The sequence below is a fragment of the Symphalangus syndactylus genome, chromosome 3 (genome assembly GCF_028878055.3).
Source record: "Symphalangus syndactylus isolate Jambi chromosome 3, NHGRI_mSymSyn1-v2.1_pri, whole genome shotgun sequence".
In the NCBI taxonomy this organism is placed as follows: Eukaryota; Metazoa; Chordata; class Mammalia; order Primates; family Hylobatidae; genus Symphalangus; species Symphalangus syndactylus.
Genome location: NC_072425.2, coordinates 137,740,206 through 137,763,501, shown reverse-complemented (window position 1 = coordinate 137,763,501; position 23,296 = coordinate 137,740,206). Strand labels below are relative to the sequence as shown.

General features: G+C 47.3%; 1 protein-coding gene across 1 annotated transcript in view; it reads right to left on the bottom strand.

Moving 5' to 3' along the window:
• GRIK4 (glutamate ionotropic receptor kainate type subunit 4) overlaps positions 1-22,622 on the bottom strand; it is a 342,581-nt gene extending 319,959 nt beyond the window's left edge. The window contains 3 exon segments of the mRNA XM_063636591.1: positions 13,369-13,500; positions 19,911-20,015; positions 22,572-22,622. Coding sequence (XP_063492661.1) covers positions 13,369-13,450 — 82 coding nt within the window. The 5' untranslated portion in view covers positions 13,451-13,500; positions 19,911-20,015; positions 22,572-22,622.
• Positions 22,623-23,296: the final 674 nt, after the last annotated feature.

The window sequence follows — 23,296 nt, the reverse complement described above, 5'->3', positions numbered from 1 at the left end:
CAGTTTCCTGAAACTAACGACAATGGCAGTTTCAGGAAAGAGCTAGAGGCCAGGGGCAGTCCCAGCTGAGATACTAGGTCCAGGTTCCAGTCTCCAGGCTCCTGTAAGACTGAGACAAAAAGGTCTGACCATAGTCCCAGAGGAGCTTGGGCACAGCCAGAGCATCAGAGTGAAGTCTCAGACCTGATGAGAAGACTTAGGCACTGCAGGGGAAACACAAGTGCTGGTGGACTATACGCCAAGAGCCTGGTGTTTGGATCTGAGGGACAAAGACCAACAGTCAAAACTCAGGTTGATGCTGAGTCATTAAACTGCTGGCTAGGGCTTCCTTCAAACAGGAACAAGTTTTGCCTCAGGACCTGGGGTTTGGCTTCAGGGATCAGAGAATATGGGGACAGGGAGCCAGCAGCATCACTGCACAGTCCTCGGCAAGCAGCACTTGTTAAGGGCTGCCTCCGTGTCCGTGAGACCGCCCATCTCTGCCTTCCAAAAGCTTTCAAATGTAAAGCTCCCTTGGGACCTCCCTTGGGTCTCCATCATTCATTCATTCAGTAGATATTTAGTGGACACCTACTATACGCCAAGTACTCAGTCTTAAGTGCTGGGGAAACAGCAGAGAACTAAACAAAGGGTTTTTCCCCATGGGAGGACTCAGACAATAAACAATAGGACCCATATGTCAGATGATGATGAATGTTATAGAAAAATAAAGCAGAGAAGAAGGACAGAAAGTGTCATGGGCAGAGGAGGGGCTAGAGGATGGTCTCATAGCCAATATCATATCGACTGGGCAAAAGCTGGGAGCATTCCCTTTGAAAACTGGCACAAGTATGCCCTCTTTCACCACTCCTATTCAACATAGTATTGGAAGTTCTGGCCAGGGCAATCAGGCAAGAGAAGGAAGTAAAGCATATTCAAATAGGAAGAGAGGAAATCAAATTATCTCTGTTTGCAGATGACATGATTATATATTTAGAAAAGCCTGTCGTCTCAGCCCAAAAACTCCTTAAGCTGATAAGCAACTTCAGCAAAGTCTCAGGATACAAAATCGATGTGCAAAAATCACAAGCATTCCTAAACACCAATAATAGAGAGCCAAATCACGAGCCAACTCCCATTCACAATTGCTACAAAGAGAATATAATACTTAGGAATACAACTTACAAGGGATGTGAAGGACCTCTTCAAGGGGAACTACAAACTGCTGCTCAAGGAAATAAGAGAGGACACAAATGGAAAAACATTCCATGCTCATGGATAGGAAGAATGAATATCATGAAAATGGCCATACTGCCCAAAGTAATTTACAGATTCAATGCTATTCGCGTCAAAGCTACCATTGACTCTCTTCACAGAATTAGAAAAAATTACTTTAAATTTCTTTTTTCTATTTTTTTTTTTTTAAGACAGAGTTTCACTCTTGTTGACCAGGCTGGAGTGCAGTGGTGCCATCTTGGCTCACTGCAACCTCTGCCTTCCAATTTCAAGCAATTCTCCTGTCTCAGCCTCCTGAGTAGCTGGGATTACAGGCACCTGCCACCATGCCCGGCTAATTTTTGTATTTTTAGTAGAGACAGGTTTTCACCATGTTGGCCAAGCTGGTCTCAAACTCCTGAACTCGTGATCCACCTGCCTCAGCCTCCCAAAGTGCTGGGATTACAGGTGTGAGCCACTGTGCCTGGCTTAAATTTCATATGGAACCAAAAAAGAGCCCGTATAGCCAAGACAATCCTAAGCAAAAGAACAAAGCTGGAGGCATCACGCTTCATGACTTCAAACTATACTACAAGGCTACAGTAACCAAAACAGCATGGTACTGGTGCCAAAACAGATATACGGACCAATAGAACAGAACAGAGGCCTCAGAAATACAACATACATCTACAACCATCTCATCTTAGACAAACCTGGCAAAAACAAGCAACGGGGAAAGGATTCTGTATTTAATAAATGGTGTTGAGAAAACTGGCTAGCCATAAGAAGAAAACCTAGGCAATACCATTCAGGACATAGGCATGAGCAAAGACTTCATGACTAAAACACCAAAAGCAATGGCAACATAAGCCAAAATTGACAAATGGGATCTAATTAAACTAAAGAGCTTCCGCACAGCAAAAGAAACTATCATCAGAGAGAACAGGCAACCTGCAGAATGGGAGAAAAATTTTGCAATCTGTCTATCTGACAAGGGCTAATATCCAGAATCTACAAGGAACTTAAACAAACTTACAAGGAAAAAAACAAACAACCCCATCAAAAAGTGGGCAAAGGATATGAACAGACACATTGCAAAAGAAGACATTTATGCGGCCAACAAACATGAAAAAAAAGCTCGTCATCACTGGTCATTAGAGAAATCCAAATCAAAACGAGATATCCATGAGAAATCCAAATCCACAATGAGATATCATCTCACGCCAGTTATAATGGTGATCATTAAAAAGTCAGGAAACAACAGATGCTGGAGAGGATGTGGAGAAATAGTAATGCTTTTACACTGTTGGTGGGAGTATAAATTAGTTCAACCATTGTGGCAGACAGTGTGGCGATTCCTCAAGGATCTAGAGCTGGAAGTACCTTTTGACCCAGCAATCCCATTACTGGGTATGTACTCAAAGGAGTATAAATCATTCTACTCTAAAGACATATGCACACATATGTTTACTGCAGCACTATTCACAATAGCAAAGACTTGGAACCAACCCAAATGCCCATCAATGATAGACTGGATAAAGAAAATGTGGCACATATATACCATGGAATACTATGCGGCCATAAAAAAGAATGAGTTCATGTCCTTTGCACAGACATGAATGAAGCTGGAAACCATCATTCTCAGCAAACTAACACAGGAACAGAAAACCAAACACCGCATGTTCTCACTCATAGGTGGGAGTTGAACAATGAGAACATATGGGCACAGGAAGGGGAACATCAGACACTGGGGCCTGTCGAGGGGTGGGGGACAAGGGGAGGGATAGCATTAGGAGAAATGCCTAATGTAGATGACGGATTGATGAGTGCAGCAAACCACCATGGCACATGTATACCTATGTAACAAACCTGCACGTTCTGCACATGTATCCCAGAACTTCAAGTATGATAAAAATTAAAAAAAAAAGAAAAAGGAAGCAGAGAAGAAGGACAGAAAGTGTCATGGGCAGAGGAGGGGCTAGAGGATGGTCAGGGCATGACCTGCATGGTATGAGAAAGTGAACCACACAGATATCCAGGTGAAAAGTGTTCCAGGCAGAGAGCACAGCAGGTGCAAAGGCCCTGGGGCAGGAGCACACTTGGTGCATTTGAGGAAAAGCAAAGAAGCTGGTGGAGCTGGGGGTGGTGCGTGGCATGAGTGAGAGGCAGGGTGGTAAGAAATGACAATAAAATTCATCAGAATAAAGGGCAGTTCATGGACGGCCCTATGGGCCACTGTGAGGACTTCATCTTTTATTCTGACATGGGAAGTCAGCAGAGGACTGGAGCAGTGGACTGACACAATCCAACTTACATCTTAAAAGAGTCATTTTTGCTGCCATTTTGAGAATGAAAAGTGAGAGGGCAAGAAAGAGGCAGGGAAACTAACAGGAAAGATTTGCAGTAATCCAGGGAGAAATAATACTGGCTTGGAAAAGGGAAGCACCTGCTGAGGTGGTGAGACGCAGTTGGGTTGTACTGGATATATTTGGAAGGCAGAGCCAACAGGACTGTTGATAGAGAGGGTGTGGGTATCAGAGAAAGATGAGACCAAGGATGACTCCAAGGTTTGGAGCCTATATCCACAGAGATAGAATGGCATTACCATTTATGAAATGGGTAGACAGTAGGAGAAGCAGGCATGGAGGGGGAAATCAAGAACTCGATTTTGGACATGCCAAATCTGAGTTTCTGTTAGACATCCCAGTGGGGATGAATCTGGAGTTTTGGAGAGGGGTCAGAGCTGGGGATGAGATTAGAGAGTCATAAGCATATCGATGCCTTTAAAGCCCTAAGACTGCATGAGATCACCAGGGAGTGGGCATGCACAGAGAAGAGGTTTAAGGACGGGGCCCTGAGGCACATCCATCTTCAGAGATCAAGAGATGAGGAACGAGCAAAGGAGACTGAGAAGGAATGGCCAGAAACAGGGCAAGAGCAAGATGGGGTGTGGTCTAGAAGCCAAGTGAAAAAGTGTTTCAAGGAAGAAGGAGGAAAAGACTATGTCAAATGCTGCTGCTAAGTCCTGCAAGATGGGGCCTGGGGATGGATCACTGGATTTAGCAATCTGGGCATCAATGCCCGGGGCTGAAAGTCTGGTTGGAGAGGGTCCTATTGATAGGGAAAGAGAGGAGAGGAAATGGAGACAGCTTGAATAGGCAATTCTTTTGCAGAGCTTTGCCGTAAAATGAAGAAGAAAAATCGGGAGCCCACTGTAGATGGACAGCAGCTAAGGATGGTTTTTAAGAAGGGGGAATCATTCAGCTCCGTTAGTCAATACCTGGGACAACTGCTCCTGTGTGAAGAGTCCACCAGGCTAAGAGGGTAGGAAAGACAGAGCTCTCTCCTCAGGATGCTCTTAGCCTCCCAGGGTAGATGGAATTCAAATAAGGTTTCAAAAAATGCCTGCACAGAAATGGGGGGTAAGTGCCCAGAAAGAGTGCAACCCACACATGAGTGTGTGAACACACACACACCCACGCTTTGGAAGGGAAAGTTCCCTAGACAAGGTGGGGATTCTCATCTCCCAGAACAAGGTGAATTTAAAGCAGCATTTAAAAAAAGAGAAGAGACAAGATTTGGTGGAGGAATGGGGAAGGGTGATCCGGGCAGGCAAAGGCTAGAGATGGAAACAGGCTGGCCCAGTAGTACTATTATCAATTACAGAAGTCACTTTCATAGCACTTACTGTATGCCTGACACCATCCTAAGTGCTTCTATGCAGAAATTTATTGAATTCTTATAAAAGCATAAAACAGGGACTACTATTAGCCCATGTTATAGATGAAGAAGTGGAGGCACTGAGAAATTATGTTCTCGCCCAAGGTCATACACTAGTAAAGGGTGGAGCTCAGATTCATATCCAAGCAGTCTGGTTCCAGAGCCCACGCTCCTGGTGTTAATATGTGCACTATGCTAGAGCCTCCTGGGAGCCAACTCCAGTGTTTCCCCACAACACATCTGTCTCCATTCCTCAATCATACGAAAAGCCACTGAAGGAACCTGGGTGAGTCCAGGCGGAAGAGACTGAGAGGAGAAGGAGACATGGGGGACCCTCTTGTGGACTACCCTAGATGACCAGTCAACCCCGTTCAGGCTGATTCCCCACCTGAAACACAGGGAGTGACGGGAGCTTAAAGGGCTGGGGCTGACGTCTGCCCTGGGATAGGGTTTCAGAGAGGTAAGCCTCTTTCTTTTCATTTCTTTTCTTTCCTTTTTGTTTTCTTTTTCTTTCTTTTCTTCCTTTCTTTTTCTTTCTTTTCTTCCTCTTTCTTTCTTTTTCTTTCTTTTCTTCCTCTTTCTTTCTTTCCTTCTTTCTTTTTTCTTTCTTTCTCTTTCTTTTTATTTCTCTTTTTCTTTCTTTTTCTTTCTTTTTTCTTTCGTTCATCTGCCTATCTCTCTGTCTGCCTACCTCTTTCTCTGTCTACCTGTCTGCTTACCTACCTACCTACCTCTCTATCTACCTACCTATCTATGTACTTATCTACCTACTTTATCTCTCTCTCTCTCTCTCTCTATGAGACAGGGTCTCAGTCACCCAGGATGGAGAGCAGTGGGGCTACCATAGCTCACTGCAGCCTCAAACACCTGGACTCAAGTGATTCTTCCATCTCAGCGTCCCAAGTAGCTGGGACTACAGACACGATGAACCTTTTCTAAAGGGGTCATACTCAGATAGATAGAGTCTCAATTCCAGAGACCCCCAGTCAGGGTTGGGCATTAGACTGAGTCACAGTTTCTCTCGAATCCAGCACAGTGGCACCGTCTGTCCGGCTAGAGGACTGTGTTTGCCACTGCGTGCACATCTGCACCTGACTGGTCAGTGTCCTCTCCACAACACCTCCCATCAGTTTGGGTTTAATGGGCCTCGCTGGCTGGGTCCACCACGAGCTGCCCAGGCACCATATCTCAGCTCAATGGGAGGAAACACACACCAATGGGACAGCCTGACAGCTGTCTGCAGCACCCTGCTGCCCACACTATCCCCCGAGCTGAGCCCCAGCCCCCGTAAAGCCGATAGGGAACGTGTGCCTGTTTATCCAGACTAATGAGAGCTAAGTGTGACCACTGTCTTGCCTGCTGACGAGCCGCGAGGCTGTGAGTGGGATGTGCTGGCTCCAGCGATGCACACGCACACGTCCTACCCACGCAGGCACTCGGCTGAGGTCTAGCAGCAGCTTCCACATTGCCTGTGCTTCTCCAGCTCTGCCATCAGTGGCCACAGGGAGGAAGGAAGCACCCAGACAGCCCAGGTCTACATCAACAGAACAAAAGAATTAGCAGGGTTCTTATGTCCTGCCTGGCTTATCCAAAGGATTGGAGCCAAATGGGGTCATGGCTTAAATTAGGCAGATGGTTGCCTCAATTCTAAGCTCTTGTTAATGGTTATTAATGAGGACACAATGATAACGAAATGCCTACCTATGAGAGGACGAGAAGAGACCAAAGGTGAAAAGACTGTATCACCAAATCCCAGACTGAAGGGGGTCTTAGAGGTAACAGGTCCAATACCACATTTGAGGCTGAAATCCCTGTCCAACCTCTGTGGCCCCCTCCGGGTATGGGGACCATGGTATCCAAAAAAGCCCATTCCATCTGCCTGGAAAACACTTTTTTACATGGAATCAAAACCTCTTTCCATAATTTCCACTCCCAACACCCCCCACCAAAATAGAGCTTGCTAGTGACTCACTCCACATCCCAATACTTTTTGTAAATGACTTCACAGAGCTGGAGATACATTTTTGAAATTCTCATGAAATATCACCATCACTCTTTCAATATGAGGTTCATCCTTGTTGAATCCAATACTGCCAGTCAGGTCCACTGGCCACGCTGCTCGATCCAACTAAATAGATACCATCAGCCCATAATATTCGTTGAAAACCTGGAGATACTCAGGCCATTCTAGCACAAATGAACACAGGCAGCCACATACCAAAATGATATGGAAATCAGCTCTGTTACCTAAGACTTCAGATATGGAACAATAGCCCCATCCCTTCATGTCTGACACTTCTGCCAGTGGGACCTTTACCAGTGATGGAGCACAATATGCTTAAGAAAACAAAATAGGGAAGCAACACTTACTAACGCTCACTGCCATTGCCCACGTGCTTTTTCTCTTTAGCTCCGCCTCGTTTTGTGAGCCCCCAGGCATCGCCACACTGGCCCCTGGTGGCAATCGGATCTCACTCATTGAGAACACACTGCCAGCAGGCTACTCAGAACCCTGCCCCAATGCTGTCCTCAGATGCTTATCAGTCCATCCCCTTTGATGTGACCACTCTTCCTGACCTGACCACTCACCTCTAGGCAAGCTTGGGGAAGTCACAAACCTGGGAGACTCAGGCTCCTCTCCACAAGTTGTGCTCACTTCAACCTGCCTTGCAGGTCACCGGGGAAAGTGAATTAACATGTGTGTAAGAACACGCTATACACCACAAACCATGGCACAAATGTCACCCAGGCGGTTGGGAGTCAGGAGTCCTGGCACCGCCAAAAGGGCATTTCACCAATCACCTTTTGGGACTCCGGGATTTCTTATCTGTAAAATGGAATATCTAGGCCTAATTCATCTCTAACTTCTCAGCAGAAGAGATTACGGATGAAGTTACAGTGCACAATGAGTTTTGGAAAGGGCAAAAGAGAGAATAAACATCCCAAAACCACCCTATGTGGTGCTCCTGAAGACCAAGGGAAGACGAATGACACAATAGCATGCCAGCCTGAATATCTCTCTCACTACAGCCACACCTCCCTCAGTCACCCCAAAATGTGTTGTTAGCAGAGGAGGAGCAAGGAGGAGAGGAGAGATAGCCTTACATAAGCACCAGTGAGTGCAGACACACACACAGACTTTTTTTCTTTTGGTAAAATATTTACTCTCCTAATTATGTATTTTATGGGCTGACAATAACATTGGTTGGCATTTTTAAACCTTGACCAATTCCTGGGGGAAGAGAAGTTTGCAAACTGACGGGTCGGCACAAAATTCAGAACTTGCCACAGTGAATTCATTTAGCAAACATTTACTAAGTCCACTACCCCATCTTACTGGGGTAAACTGTGGGCCAAGCACTGTGCTAGGCTCTGGGAATACAGACATGAATAAGAAAGACACAGCCTCCCTAAGGTGCTTACCAGGGGAGAGATTTATGTCCCAGAAATCCTATATTCCCCCTCTAGGTGACAGATGAAGGAGAAAGTCATCAATTTCTATTTGTCACTACTGTGAAAGACCAATTGATTGTCTATATGGGTGACTCAATTTGGAAACGAGATGAAAAGTTGCATGCTGATCAAAATTTCATAAATCAAATCATGTGCTAACATTATCAGAGGAGCCCACTACTCAAACAAACCCATGGTGAATCCTCTATAAGGCAAAGAATTCAGCTGGTATATTTGAATCTCGGTGGATCAGATATATTTAATACACAGCATAACAGGATAAGAAACTGGTGTTTTTCATCCTTTTCCCTTGTCTCCCCCAATTCTCCTATTATCTTTATCTTTATAACATTTCAATGTTCTATGTTGAACATTCTCTGTACAGAATTGGAGCTCATTGGGGGGAAACCAAGTAAGTAAAAAATTACAGTTATAAAGTGCTTGGGGGGTCCTCGTAAGACAGAGTGTGAAATAAATCCAAGCTCTTGCTGCTTTACCACACAGGGAAACCTTAAACAAGAGAGATTCAATTGCTACAATAACCTGCTGATGTGTCTAATACACCCATGCTGAGCAGAACTTCCCTTGCCACCTTGACTGAGCCCTGAAATCCCCATGCCTCAGTTTCCTCATCCCTCAACTAGACTTTGTGCCCTTTAAGAAATGCTTTTGAGGTAAAAAGTGTCCATAAAAGAGCAAGAAACTATATTAGCAATGATGATTCCATCTTTCAACTCCTTACCAGCAGAACACAATATATTTAATGTGATGGCTGTGATAACGGCATATCCCAAATGTTTCCAGGGGGTCATCAGCTCTAGAAGAGCAGGAACAGGCAGCTTTGGAGACAGGTACAAATTTCAGTAGCTGTGTGACCTTAGATTTGTTATTTAAACTCTCTGAGCCTCTGTTTCTTCATCTATAACAGGGGATTGTTTGGTCCAATAAGACTGGGTGAGATATGGGGAATACTTAGCCCAGTGCCAGGCAAAGAATGGGAGTTATTATTTTGATTATTATTGTGTAGCACTGCATCCTCAGTGCTTGGCACATAGCATTCAATAAATATTTGTTGAGTTAATTAATGAATGAATAATTGTATCATTGAGTTTATTATTACTGCCAAAGCTTTCATTAGAACCCAACCAGGATCTTCAGCCCATTCCTATTCTCTTTTAAGTAAGACAGATAGATGGACATTTTCTCCTTCTCCTCTTTCTCCTTTCTCTTCTACTTTCTCCAATAAGTTTACCTCTTTATGCATAGGTAAGACAGTGCCATTTAAAACAGTGGTACCAAACATGTTATTGGAAAACCCAGTCTTGCAAGGACCATGGATTCATCTGTCCATCACATTCATTGAGCTGCAGCTGTATACTTCTTTGCATCATGTGTTGGGCCCTTCTGTTGGGGGTCACTCCACTCTCCCATGGAGTTCAGAGTCTAGTGGGAAAATGCCATAATCTTTAGAATATAACACGGCAAGTGCTGGAACAGATGTTATGTGCTGGCGGAATGGGGGAACGGTAGGAAAAAGATGAATTCTCCCTCTTAAGGACAGGATGATAACGGGAAAAGACTTTGCAGAGGAAGAGCCATTTAAGCTGATGGTGATGGAGGAGGAAGACGAAGAAAAAGAAGAGGAGTAGAAGGAGGAGTTGGATTTGTTTTCCAGGCAGAGAAGATGGAATGGGAGGAAGAGCACTATAGGGAGAGCAAGGGAATGGGTAAAGCTGGGAGTAAATCCTCCTGGTATATTTGGCTCACAGGGAGTGGTTTAGTGTAGCTAAAATACAGAGCTGAGGAAGGAGTAACAAGAGGTAGGCTTGGAGCCTAGCGTTTATTCAGTTAACAGATACTTAATGAGTCTCAAGGTGTTAGGGGCAAGGGTAACACATTTGCTAATGTCTGAAATGTTTTCTGAACAGGAATGGAGAAAACTGTAGGAATATAACCTTCACATACTGTGAAGGTGATTCTGCTTCTCAGCAGCTAAGGGAGCCAATGGGTGCATGGAGAAGACAGCACTGGAAGAGGAGTCAAGGATGCCAGCACCAGTGCCAGCTGCCACCAGCCAGGCCCCTACTTGCCAGGTGACCTTGGCCAAACCACTGCCTGCTGTGACCCTGTTTCCTCATTTGCAAGATGAGCAGGTTAGATAACGAATCCTTATAGTCCCCTCTGGATCTAAGAATGACAATGATCTTTGGTCTCTTTAAGTAATGAAGGGGGTGAAAAGATGGGGTGGGGTCTTCTCAGGGCATTTATTAACTTGTAGCTCCACAGTCATCACTCAAAGGACCCAGAGGGACAGAAGCAAAATCAAAAAACATTTTCAAAAGATAGATGACGGAAGGGGTTGACATATGTTGTGAGAGTTTGGGGAATTTATGCAGCCAGCCTCACAGCCATAAATAAAATCCCTTCCTTTTACCCAAAACCTCATTCGAGGGGTAAGCACCAAACACTGTAATAGACAATTTGGCTGTATCTCCTGCCCTGTGCCTCACTTGAATGAAAAACAGCCGTCACAAGGCAGGGTAATGGGTTCGGCCACCTCTTTCCAAACATCCATATTGTCACCAGCAGACAAGTGGGGCTGAGGATGGAGCAAACAGGGCAATTTATCTCTCAGATCCCTGGTCTCTTCATGCAGCCCCATTTGGAGAGCCACCCATTCTGAGGCTGGGGTTGGGGAAAACCCCAGAAAAACCCAAATGCAAGGAAAAGTGACCCCCAGGAAGGCAAGAGGAGCAGCAGCCCCTTCCCTTCCCATAAGCCTCTCAAGGACCCCAGAGACCCCAGCACAGTTAACACCAGCCCGGCCCATCTGCGTGCAAGGCTGCCTGCTGCTCAGCACAGCTACTTGTGTTTTCTTGACCCACTTCTCTTCCCATCCCTGCCCTACTCCACATCCCCTCTGGAGTCCATGTAATTAGCAACTTTCCATCCATAAGGATTGGGAGATTTTAAAAAGCTCCTGGCACTCAGGCTAACCAAGGAGACAGGAAGAACGGGTCCTGGCACTGCTGTTTGGGTTTTTCTTTTCTTCTCTTTCTGTTGGCTTAACTCTGCTTCCTGGCCTCTGCAGGAGATCAGGCCTGGTTTGACCTTGCCAGCCAGCAGGGCCCCTGACTGGAAAGTGGCTGGAAGTGGCCTAGCATGAACCAAAACTGAGGGCCAGCAGTCTTGACAGAACTGAACAAGCACTGTTCAGAGTATGGGTTTGGGAGCACGAGGGGTCCCTTTGAAGCCCTCTGTTGTGGCAGCCAAAAGAGGGAACTGTCAGCTCCGCTTTCTGCTTCCCTCCCGGAGCACAAGTGTCGGGAGGGGCGAGGCCGTGAGGTGCGCTGATTCTGGCTCAATCCTTTTCCGCTTCCCATTAGCGACAAATGGAAATTGATGGGTTGCCACTTTATTCACTCATTTAGAGAGGGAGAAAACCTCGCAGCAAACGCTGAAAAACTATAGGCATCTTATAAATCAAACATCTTAAGGATATGAACCGTTTTGCATTGCTGCTAAGCAGAATTAAATTAGGTTTTGAAGTTTCTGTAAAAATGAATGGAGAAGAGGGAGGCAACATTCTGTTTTTTAATTTCTTTTTTTTTTTTTTTTAAGCATGCAGAGCAGTGTGTCGAGGGCAGGGTGAGGGGGAGAACTGAGTCACCTGTCCACATTTCTGATTCCAATCAGCTCCTCTGCATTTGCATGAAAAACTGTGCCCACAAGGTAAAACAAAACAGCTCACAGACCTGCAGGCTGGGCTTCCAGCCTGTGACACCTGGCCTAGCCAGGTCTCAGCTGCTCGCCCACCTCTGCCCACACCATGGCCTCCTGACCATCACCAGCGCACTGACCTGAATGCAACTGGAGGGATTTGGGGGCTTTAAGTCAGCTCCCTGAGATTCAGCATCATGCCATCTTTGCTGTAAGTCAGCCTCTAACCATTTCAGGCTCAGGTTTAAGATCTAGATTCCTGCCTTTGCTCCCACCCCCACCCCCACCCCCAGTGTGGGAAGAGGGGCCTCATGTGGTTATCCGTTGGGGTAACCTGCCTGGTATTTGAGTTCCTCTAGGGCTGTCACTTAACCCTACCCCTGGGGCCCTGCTGTTGGATGGGTCATCTTGTGACCATCAACCTACCTTTCTGGGTTTGTCACTGCTGTGCCCCACCCACCTGTCCACACTAATCCCCATCCCCTGATGTACACATAGACAACCCTGATCCCCGACACCCCAAATCTGTCCTAATTCCATGTGTTCTCTGTTGCTGGGCCATCAGATGACCACACTGTGCTTGCCGGACTGAACTGTGTCTTGTCCCTGTGGCTGGCTGTGTCCCCAGGAACCAGGATCTAGAGAGCCTCAACCTGCAGTTGACAAGTCTTGTTCAGTCCTGGCAAGGAGGAGGCACCTGACTTCCCAGACCCACCCCTCCAGGGATGGGGTGCCGAGGGCTCAGGTGGAAGCCTGCCTGCCCACACCTAAAGTGGGCATCCCATAGCAACAAGGCAAGGGAGAGACTCACATGACCCAGCCCTCCCTCTCAGAGCCAGGACACGGCAAGCAGACTCCTGGCTTCTTCCAAGTTGTGGACATAGCATGCTCTCCAGGAAGCCTTCTTGGACTGATCACAGGAAAGAAGGGACCTCTTCTCCCATCTCCAGCCCTAGATTTGGAATCCCCATGGCCATCCTCACCCTCCTTTTTCCCCGACAGCTGCCTCTTAACCTGCTAGGCGAACCTACATTGACTGCACCAGGGAGTTATCAGCATCTTTATTCTAGTGGCCAGTGGCTCGGCAGGTTGACCAGATCGGAGTGGTCACCTGTCAGCTGCCTCCACCACCACCACCTGCATCTTCATCCCAGCCACACTTGGGGAGGGCACAGTGCATGGGCTGGGCGGCTTCCCCAGGTCCTGTGCAGCACTCTCATGTCCCTTGTGGACACCTGGGAGAGTGGGTGGGGGCACTGCCCCAAGCTGGGCCACACTTACCGATCCTCAAGGAGTGCGGGCTGCAGGCGACCATCACGAGCCACGCCGGAAGCAGCACCAAAGGCGCCGAGACGCGGGGCATCTTCTATGAATCCTCATGGAGCCCCCTGCTGGCCTGGGCATGACATAACGCTGCGAGAGAGGGGGTTGGGGGGGCACGTGAGTCCCAGGCTCCAGCTAGGCAGCTGCCCCACCATCCCAGTGACACCCAGGAGCCAGAGAGGCCCCTTTGTCTTTCCTCCCTACATGCCGGGCTCAAAGAAGGCTCAGGTTCTAACTTCAGCTCTGTGATCGACATGGGGCAGGTTGCTGTAACTGTGGTTGGATGATTCATGGCGTGTCATTAGAAATGAAGAACCTCATCTGCTCTCAGCCAGGCACGGTGGCTCACGCCTGTAATCCCAGCACTTTGGGAGGCCAAGGCAGGTGGATCGCTTGAGGCCAGGAGTTCAAGACCAGCCTGGCCAACATGGAGAAACCCCATCTCTACTAAAAATACAAAAATTAGGTGGGCGTGGTGGCGCATGCCTGTAATCTCAGCTACTCGGGACGCTGTGGCACAGACTTGAACACAGGAAGCAGAGGTTGCAGTGAGCCGAGGTCGTGCTATTCGCCATTGCACTCCAGCCTGGCCGACAGAGCGAGCCTTTGTCCCAAACAAACAAACAAACAAAACCCTCATCTGCCCTTAAGGAATTGGAGCCATGGGTGAGCAGAAAAGGAAGGGATGGGAGAGTTGGGAGGGTTACTCCATTGCCCCAAACGCAGCACAGGCACTGCACACTGAGGAGAGGTGTGAGAGGGAACTGGGTTCAAGGCCAGCTCCTCCACTTGCCAGTTGTGTGGCCTTCATGAGGGCCCCTCTGTGTCTCAGCTCAGGGTCCTCACATGTAAAAGTGGTATAACAACCCCTCCTGGTGGAGTTGAACTAAAGAAGAATCAAGGTAACATCGGAGAAGCCACCATGCTCAGGGTCTGGCCTAAATGAGGTGCTACACAAATGTCAGGTCCTCCCTGGCCCAGATGGGAGAGGTCCGTTCCTAGCAAATATGGAGGGCAGACACACCTCCCAGGTTATCAGCTGCTTTCCACATCTGCTCTACTACCACTGAAAACCAGCCCCACCCCCATCCTCTACCAATCCCTCTCCTCCTTCCTGAGGTGGGTGGGCCTCTGATGTCAAATCCAGAACCTTGCAGGGGGCTGCCTCTCCCCAAGGCAGCATGTGCCTTGGCCCCCACTGAGACCCAGAGTCTGCCGATGGCCAGCTCTGCTTGCTTCACTGGGGTGAGGGTGCGGCTGATAAGCACCTGGATATGCTAATCCCAGGTGCCTGGGTTGGGAGAGTAGTATTAAAATGTTTGGCTGGGTGCGGTGGCTCACACCTGTAATCCCAGCACTTTAGGAGGCCAAGGTGGGCGGATCACGAAGTCAGAATATCGAGACCATCCTGGCTAACATGGTGAAACCCCATCTCTATTAAAAATACAAAAAATTAGCCAGGTGTGGTGGCGGGCACCTGTAGTCCCAGCTACTCGGGAGGCTGAGGCAGGAGAATGGTGTGAACCGGGGAGGCGGAGCTTGCAGTGAGCCAAGATCGTGCCACTGCACTGCCGCCTGGGCGACAGAGCGAGACTCCATCTCAAAAAAAAAAATAAAAAAAAATGTTTCGCCCTCCATCCCCTAGACAGACAATCCAATTGGAAAATGGGCAAAGGCTTGAACAGACACTTTACTAAAGAAGATATCCAGATGGCTTACAAACATTTGAAAAGGTGCCCAGCCTCATTAAGCATCAGGAAAATGAAATTTTAAACCACAATAATATAACCACTGTACACTCACTATAATGATTTTTTTTAAAAAAAGACAACATTAAGTGTTAGCAAGGATGTGGAAAAACTGGAACTCTTATGCAGTGTTAGTAGGAGTGTAAACTGATATAAGTACTTTGGAAAACTGGTCTACTAGAGCTTTACATCTAGCCTAATGACCCACTGACTCCATTCCTAGGTATATATCAAGCAGAAATGCATGTATATGATCACCAAAGACATGCACTAGAATGTCCATAGCAGCACTCTGGTGGTTTTGTTTCCCCAAACTGGAAACCACCCAAATGTCCAGCAGCACAATGGGAGAAATACATTATATATGCACACAGCGGAATGTTATACAGAAATGAAAATGAATAATCGACAACCACATGCAACAGCAAGGATGAATCTCATAAATATAAGATTTAGCAAAAAAAGACTGGTACAAAAGATTACACATTCTAGAGACAGAATAATGCTGTCTATATAAAGTGTAAAAACAGACCAAACCACTCTGTGTTGTTGGAAGTCCAATTTCACGGTTAGGGTGGAGAATGGCAGGGGACACGAGGGGACTGGCCAGTGCTGGTGATGTTCTCTGGTTTTCACACTGAGTGTTGCTTGCAGAGGTGTGTTCACTTTGTGAAAGCTCACTGAGCTGTAAACTTATGATGTGTGCACTCTTCTTTATGTGTGTTATGCCTCAGAAAAAAATTTTGTTCAGGGACACCCCGCCTCCCCCAGCACACTTAACATTTCATCCACACTCAAAGCCTTGTCACTTCCTGTGCACAGGGCATCCCTTCTGCCCAAAGAACACCCCTCTGCTCACCCCTGCCATGGCCAGAATGGGGCCTCTCTCTGTGAGCCATCAGCACCCTGGCATGGCTCTGAGAGCAGCGCTTTTCCTACCACTGCTGTTGCCTTTATGCATCTAGGCCTGGGATCAGTATGTGCTCCTTAAGGGCAAGGACGATGTCCAGGTTCCTGTTGCATCCCCATCCCCAGAGTCTATTTATACATAATAGGTGCATAGCACATATTTGTTCAATGAATGGAAGGCCTCAAGCAATTGCCTGCTAGAGGAAGACAGACGAAGATAAAGAGTAAAGGATGGGGTTGAAGGCAACTCCGCTGTTGGCAAATCAGGCCCAGAATCTTTGTTCTTTAATTCATGGGTGTTGGTGCAGGGATAGATTAAAGCAAATACAGTCTCAGGAGAAGCTAGACATTCTTACTCATTATGGATAAAGTTGATTATTCAGTGATTTTCTGTCTCCCTACTAGAATTTAAGCTCAATAGAGGTGGGGCAAGGACAGGAATCTTGTTTAGACTGTATCCCCAGGGCCTAGAACAGTGCCTGGTATATTATAGGGCCTTAATAAATATTTGTTGAGTGGATAAATGAATGAACAAGGAGAAAAAAACTGTAATAATCTGGTTAGGCTATATAAAAGTACTACTAAATATAATCACTTACCTCAAATGCCTTCCATTTATGCCTGATCAGCATGCTGCACCATAATTATTATGCAGACTGCTAAATAGGTGTCAGATTACCCTGTGTAAATTTTATTGATGACAGAACTACACTCAGTTCGTGCAGGCCTGAGGAACTGAGTGTAACTGCTCATGGCCCCAAAGACTGGTGGATCCTGGAGACTACATTTTTTTTTTGAGACGGAGTCTTGCCCTGTCGCTCAGGCTGGAGTGCAGTGGCGCGATCTTGGCTCACTGCAACCGCCACCTCCCAGGTTCAAACAATTCTCCTGCCTCAGCCTCCCAGGTAGCTGGGATTACACGTACCCACTACCAAGCCCGGCTAATTTTTTTAGTGGAGATGGGACTTCACCATGACGACCAGGCTGGTCTCGAACTCCTGACCTCAGATGATCCACCCGCCTCGGCCTCCCAAAGTGCTGGGATTACAGGCGTGAGCCAACGCACCTGGCCAAGACTATATTTAAGCATGACAGTGGCTCAGGTTCTAGGCTGCTCTTGGGCCTCAGCTCTGTGACTCCCTAGACACAGTGATGAGAAATAATTTCCTCTTAAACCATAAAAGAATGAAAAGAGCCACCATGTTGCATGTCTGTAAGGCTCAGTGGCTTGCAAAATTCTTTGGACAGTCTTTATCATAGTTAATCCACAGAACAAGCTCTATTACAGATGAGGAAGCTGTGCCCAAGAAAAGATACGTGCCTAGCTGAAGGTCATACAACTGTCTGGAGGCAGAGCCAAGGCTAACTAGGTCTCTCACTCCACTAGCTTTTCTATCTTAACTGCTACAGAGCAGAAAGATGAAGCTTTTAGATTCTTCATCAAAAAACACAAAGACATTTGGGGTCTTATTTTCAGCTTAATATTCAGATAAATCTAGTCTTAGGACCTAATAGTGCATCCTTCATTAACAGAAAATATTTTAATAATTCAGGGGCAAAAAACGAAACTATCCTGAAGTTAGAGCACCAAGATGCTCTTTCCATGACCATTACCCTCCATGGGGGGTTTCTCCCCTGCTCATGGTATATTCTCCTCCACCTGCAAGCTGTGGCATTGACATCGACAGCTCAAGCCCAGACTTACAACTGCACATCTGCCTGATGACATCTCCACCCGGGGATCCCACAGCACGCCACAAACACCTTGTTCTAAAGAGAAGGTGTAGTCTCCATCATGCCCACCACCTGCTCCTCTTCCTACTTCTTCTTGTAGGTGGCACCACAATCCACCAGTCACCCAAGCCAGAAGGCCGAGAATTACCCTAGATTCCTCTGTCCCCACACCCCTACATTTAATAAGACCCCAGATCCTAACAGTGCTGCCTCCTAAATACCACACCTTTCTCTCCATCACCACCGGCTGTCCACGTACAGACATTTGTCAGCAACAACCTGGATCTCTGCAATAGCATCTTCATTGGGCCCCCATCCTCTGGTCTTTCTCTCTCCATTCGGTTCTCCATAGAGCAGCCAGGGGCTTCTTACAGAAATACAAACTTGATAATGACACACTCCTGCACTAAAGTCTTGGGGAGCTCTCCATTGCACAGGAGATCAGGGCAATCCCCTCAATCTAATAGATAAACCCTCCCATGATCTGGCCTTGCTCACCTGTCCCTACCCCATACCCTACGGCACCTGATACCCCAGCAGAGCCGAAGCCCCATTCCCCTACAAAAGTTGTGTGCTTTCACTGTGCCCTCTGCCCCCTGCATGCACTTCTGCTTGGAATGCAGTCCCATCCCCTGATGGACTGCAAGCTGTGTTTTCCAGGTTCAGCTCGTCAGCTCCCCTCAAGGCTTCTGTGATCCCCTCCCCAACTGCTGCCATCATACCCTAACACGCCTCAATGGGACACACATCCTACTTATGACAACGATGCTGTCTGGACAGCATCAAGTACCCAGCACCCTATCTGGCACATAGTAGGTGCCCCAATAATATCGGCTGAATGAATAAATAAACAGATGGGGCCAATATGAAATAAATTCCCAGTTTGGTGTGTGCATTTTGTATAGTCCCTGTAGTTAAAACAAACAACCTAAGCAGACATAATGCAGCAGATGCAGGCCAAGGGGAATCACAGTAATATATGCTGAGAAGGGGAGGGAAACAAATGTGTACTGCCCTCTGATTCTGTGCCTGGGGCTTGGTCTGGCTGCCACAGGTAAGAACATGGTGTTGAGTCCTATGCTGCCATGTACTAGCTGCACACCTTGGGCAAGTCAGCTAACATCTCTAAACCTTGACTTCTTCATTTGTAATATGGGGATGTTAATAGTTCCCTCATGGAATTGCTATAAGGATTGCATGATAAGATGCTGTGCACTGCTGCTTGGAGTAAGCACTCAATAATAAATACTGGCCAGGCGTGGTGGCTCACACCTGTAATCCCAGCACTTTGGGAGGCCAAGGCGAGCAGATCATGTGAGGTCAGGAGTTTGAGACCAGCCTGGCCAACATGGTGAAACCCCGTCTCTACTAAAAATACAAAAATTAGCCAGGTGTGATGGCGGGCACCTGTAATCCCAGCTAATCAGGAGGTTGAGGCAGGAGAATCACTTGAACTGGGAGGCAGAGGTTGCAGTGGACAGAGATCGTGCTACTGCACTTCAACCTGGGCGACAGAGCGAGATACTGTCTCAAATAATAATAATAATAATGATAAATACTAACTCTTCATGACCGTGCACTCACCCTGTAAGATGGCATTGCATCTCCATTTCACAAATGAGGAAGCTGAGGCTCAGAAAGGCTCAGTAACTTATCCAAACTCATGCAACAAAAACAGCAATGCTGGGTTCAAATTGAAGTATGTGTCTAATCATATGCAATCACAAATCCCAGGCCCCTGCTTTGACTATGGTTGAATTTAGCAGTGTTGGAAGAATTTAGGTTGAAAGCAGGTATGTCAGTACAGCTTCCAACCTCAGAGGGTCTCTGACAGTCCCCACCTAGACAGAGCTGGGCCTCAATCCCATACTTTAGGTAGTTTGGAAGACAGAGAGTTCAAAGACAGAAATTCCCCTCTATTTGAGAATCCTGCTCTTGACACCCGACAGAAGCCTTGCTGATCCTGAGTGCAGAGGGAAGGGAAGGCCCAGACTGGACAGAAGCTGGGCTCCATCTGGCTCTGGGTCTTACAATGAATGCTCTTGAGCAGTTGCCCCCCTCAGAGCCTGCCTCTTCCTCTGCCAGTAACATGCGAATGGCAGTGCCTACCTCCGGGGTGATGAGCGCCAGGAGAGCAGGGAGCAATTCGGGCTTTTCCACCTGTGTCCTCAGTGCCTAGCACAGGCTGGCACATAGTAGGCACTCAGAAAGTATCTGTTGGAATAATAAAAGAGGCCAATCAGAGAACATATGTGGAAACACTCTGTCAACTGCAAAGTATTTACATGTGAGTGGTATTTGGTGTCATTGAAGATGAGGAATTTACAATCTAGGTACGATTTCTCTACCCACGCAGGCTCTCCTCCTTTGACGCTCCAGCCTTCGCTGTCTGCAGCTCATGGGGCACCATTTATTCACATGCTGTCCCCCAAGGGCCTCAAAGATGCACTGTGAGCACCGCACTCAGAGCTGAGGCTTCCAGGTTCTCACCTCTGCTTAACCATTTACCTGCCCAGGATGTGTCCTTACCTTAACACCAAAAATCAGTGTCTCCACTTTTCCCAGAAGGGGAAACTCATTTCCACTTTTTTACAACTGCAAGACTGGTTCCATTTTCTCAAGCTAGAAGATCCTCTAACATCTCTCTCAATGGAAAGAGACTGGCCCCCTGGTTCCATGCTTGTATTTTGAATACAAGCCCTATGAGGGCAGGAGCTTTAACATGCTTATTCATCTTCACCACCTTGGACAGTGCCTGGCATGCAGCAGCTACACACACATACTGTCAAATGCATGAATGAAGGAAGGAATGGCTATTTCACTTTGCATTTTTTAAAGCAGGGGAATATCTCTTTGGGGCATGTATCACCTGCCACACCTGCTATTATGTCTATACTGACTAGAAGTTTAATAAATGTTTGCTGATTCATGAGCAGCAGCCAGCTCATAAGCACAGACAGGCACCACCTGCAGACAGCTCATGGTATTCTGGCTGTGCACATGCTGTCTGGACTCCATTGGCCCAGTTGTACAAATAGCCTCTCCTCTCCTGACTTGTCAGCAGTCCCTCCGCTGGTCTCTCTCATCCTCACAGGGCTACTACATCATTAATTGTGATTTTCCGAGGTGGGTCAGAGAGGAGGCTGACAGCCACCAGTTGGTGTGGGGTGGCAGGAAGGGTAGAGAGAATCAGACAGGCAGCCAGATTAATGACAGGTTTTTTCCCCGCTGTGGGCAACAAGATCTTGATTACTCTTCCTGATGCTCCAGGCTCCTCAAAAAAATGAATGTGAACTTCTCTGCTGTCCTGACTCCCTCACTGGCTGGGAGAAACTCCAAGTGGCAGCCAGCAGCCTGGATGGAGTGTGCAGGGGTAGGGGGTGGCCATGACAGGGGAGTCTGCTCCAGCCTCTGTGGCCTCCTTGGGGGAGAATTAACCCTTGTGGCCTAATGCAGTTGGGCAGCACTTTCTAGGTGTCCTCTCTCCCTGACAACAAATGGGGAGATGCCAGGATGCAAGACTATCCCAGGAATCAGGAACCTGGGTGTTCACCAGCTCTGGGAGTCAACTCTCTGAGCTGCAGTCTCACATTCTGTAAAATGAGGGAATCAGACTAGATAATCTCTAAGGTTCTTAGAAGCTCTGGGAATTCTGCAGTTGTAAGAACTGAACTCTATGGTAATATAATCTTTATTGAATATTTACTATATGCAAAGTACTACTTCAGACTCATTTACTCCTCAGGAGAACCCTGCGAAGCAGATACTGCCATCCTAACTGCCATCCTCCCCACCTGCAGACCTGGAACTCAAAGGCGGAGAGGTTGTGTAACTTGCCAAGGTCACTCAGCGGGGAAATGGAGGAATTGGGCGTAGGTTCCAGGAACTTGTTCTCACCCATCACTCACTACACCCACCTTCCCTGCATGTCCCAGAACCTAGCAGGCAGTTGGCACTTGAGGAAATGTAGGAATGTGATTGTGATGATCATAATGATGTTGGAGAACAAGTCGAGTTAAATGCAAGCAGGTCACCTGCATGTCTTGCTGAATAAGGGGGCCGGCAACAGAAGAATGCATCTGGGAGTACCCTTTGGCCAAAAGATCGGCCCAGGTGTCCCATGAGGAGATGCTCCCAGGAGTCTGTGATGAGTTAGGACATGGCAGGTTAGCCAGGGGTAATGAGCACTCATGCTGGGAGCTGGACCTGTTCTGACTCACCTAAATAAACCGAAGAGCAGCGGCAGCACTGACCGCCTGGGTCCGACTTGAGGGGTGGACGTTCCCTGAGCACTACAACTGTGGGTACGTGGTAGGAACCAGGCCACAGGACTAGAGACAGTCATGCCAAATGCTCAGGCACTAAGGAGCAAGAGGAATGAGGAATTACAAGTCTTGTTTCTTCTCTACATTTCACACAGATTTCAGACCCCTAACGTACCTCTAAACAATGGCCCCTCCCCAGAGACATGATAAGACATCCCTGGCTTCCAATTCCAGCTGTCACTATGCGTCCTTGGGCTGGCTGCTTAACCTCTGAGAACTTTATTTCCACAACTGTAAAACTGCAGACAATGGCTCCCTGGAAAGGTTGCTTCAAGAGACCTCAGGTATAATGCAGTCAGTAAATGGGAACTGCCTTTCATCTCTCCACCCCATTCAGTGCTTCCTTCCAGCCCTTGTACACAGACACGCTGATGGCATCCTCATCTTTCCCCAGTAGGATGGCCTCCCATGCCTGCTTCCTGGTATTAATCCACAGCCCTCTGACCTGCAAAGTGCAGGTCCAGATCAACCCCATTCCCGAAGCTTTCCCTGAAGAAGTCAGTCCTTCTGACAGAGGAGAAAAATCGGCAGATTGGAAGTAGAGAGCTGTGTGACCTTGGACCCATCACATAACCTCTTGGGACTTCCATTTCCTCTGCTGTAAGGTGAGAAATGACATTTGTATCATCTTCCTTACTGGGTTGTTAATAGGATTCAACGAGATCATGGATGTAGAATTACTTTGCAGGTGAGTAAAGTGCTTTTACGACCAAAGGATCTATGTTGTTCCCATACCCAAGACTGGTCAAAGCACGTACACACACTTAATGCCACTACATATTTATACTTTATTCAGTGAATACTACTGAGTGTCTACTGCATGGCAGGTAATTTTCCAGGCCCTGGGATATACACAGTCCCTGCCTTCATAGAGCTTACAGTCTGGGACATTAAGAGACACTAATCAGATATTCAAGTATCTTCATGCCATAATTACAGACTGTGAAGGAAATGAACAGGATGGTTCAGGGTGCAGCAGGGAGGGAAGACTTCCCTGAGGATGAAATGTTTGACTTGAGTTAGCCAGGTCCTGGGAGGGAGGATGCGAAGAGCCGGGAAGAGACCAGGATGGAGAAAACAACACGTGAGGAGGGCAGAGGCCTAGGATGGGACATGGCACAGTGAGTTTCAGAAATCACAGGGAGTCTACTGAAACCACAAAGCTGGAGC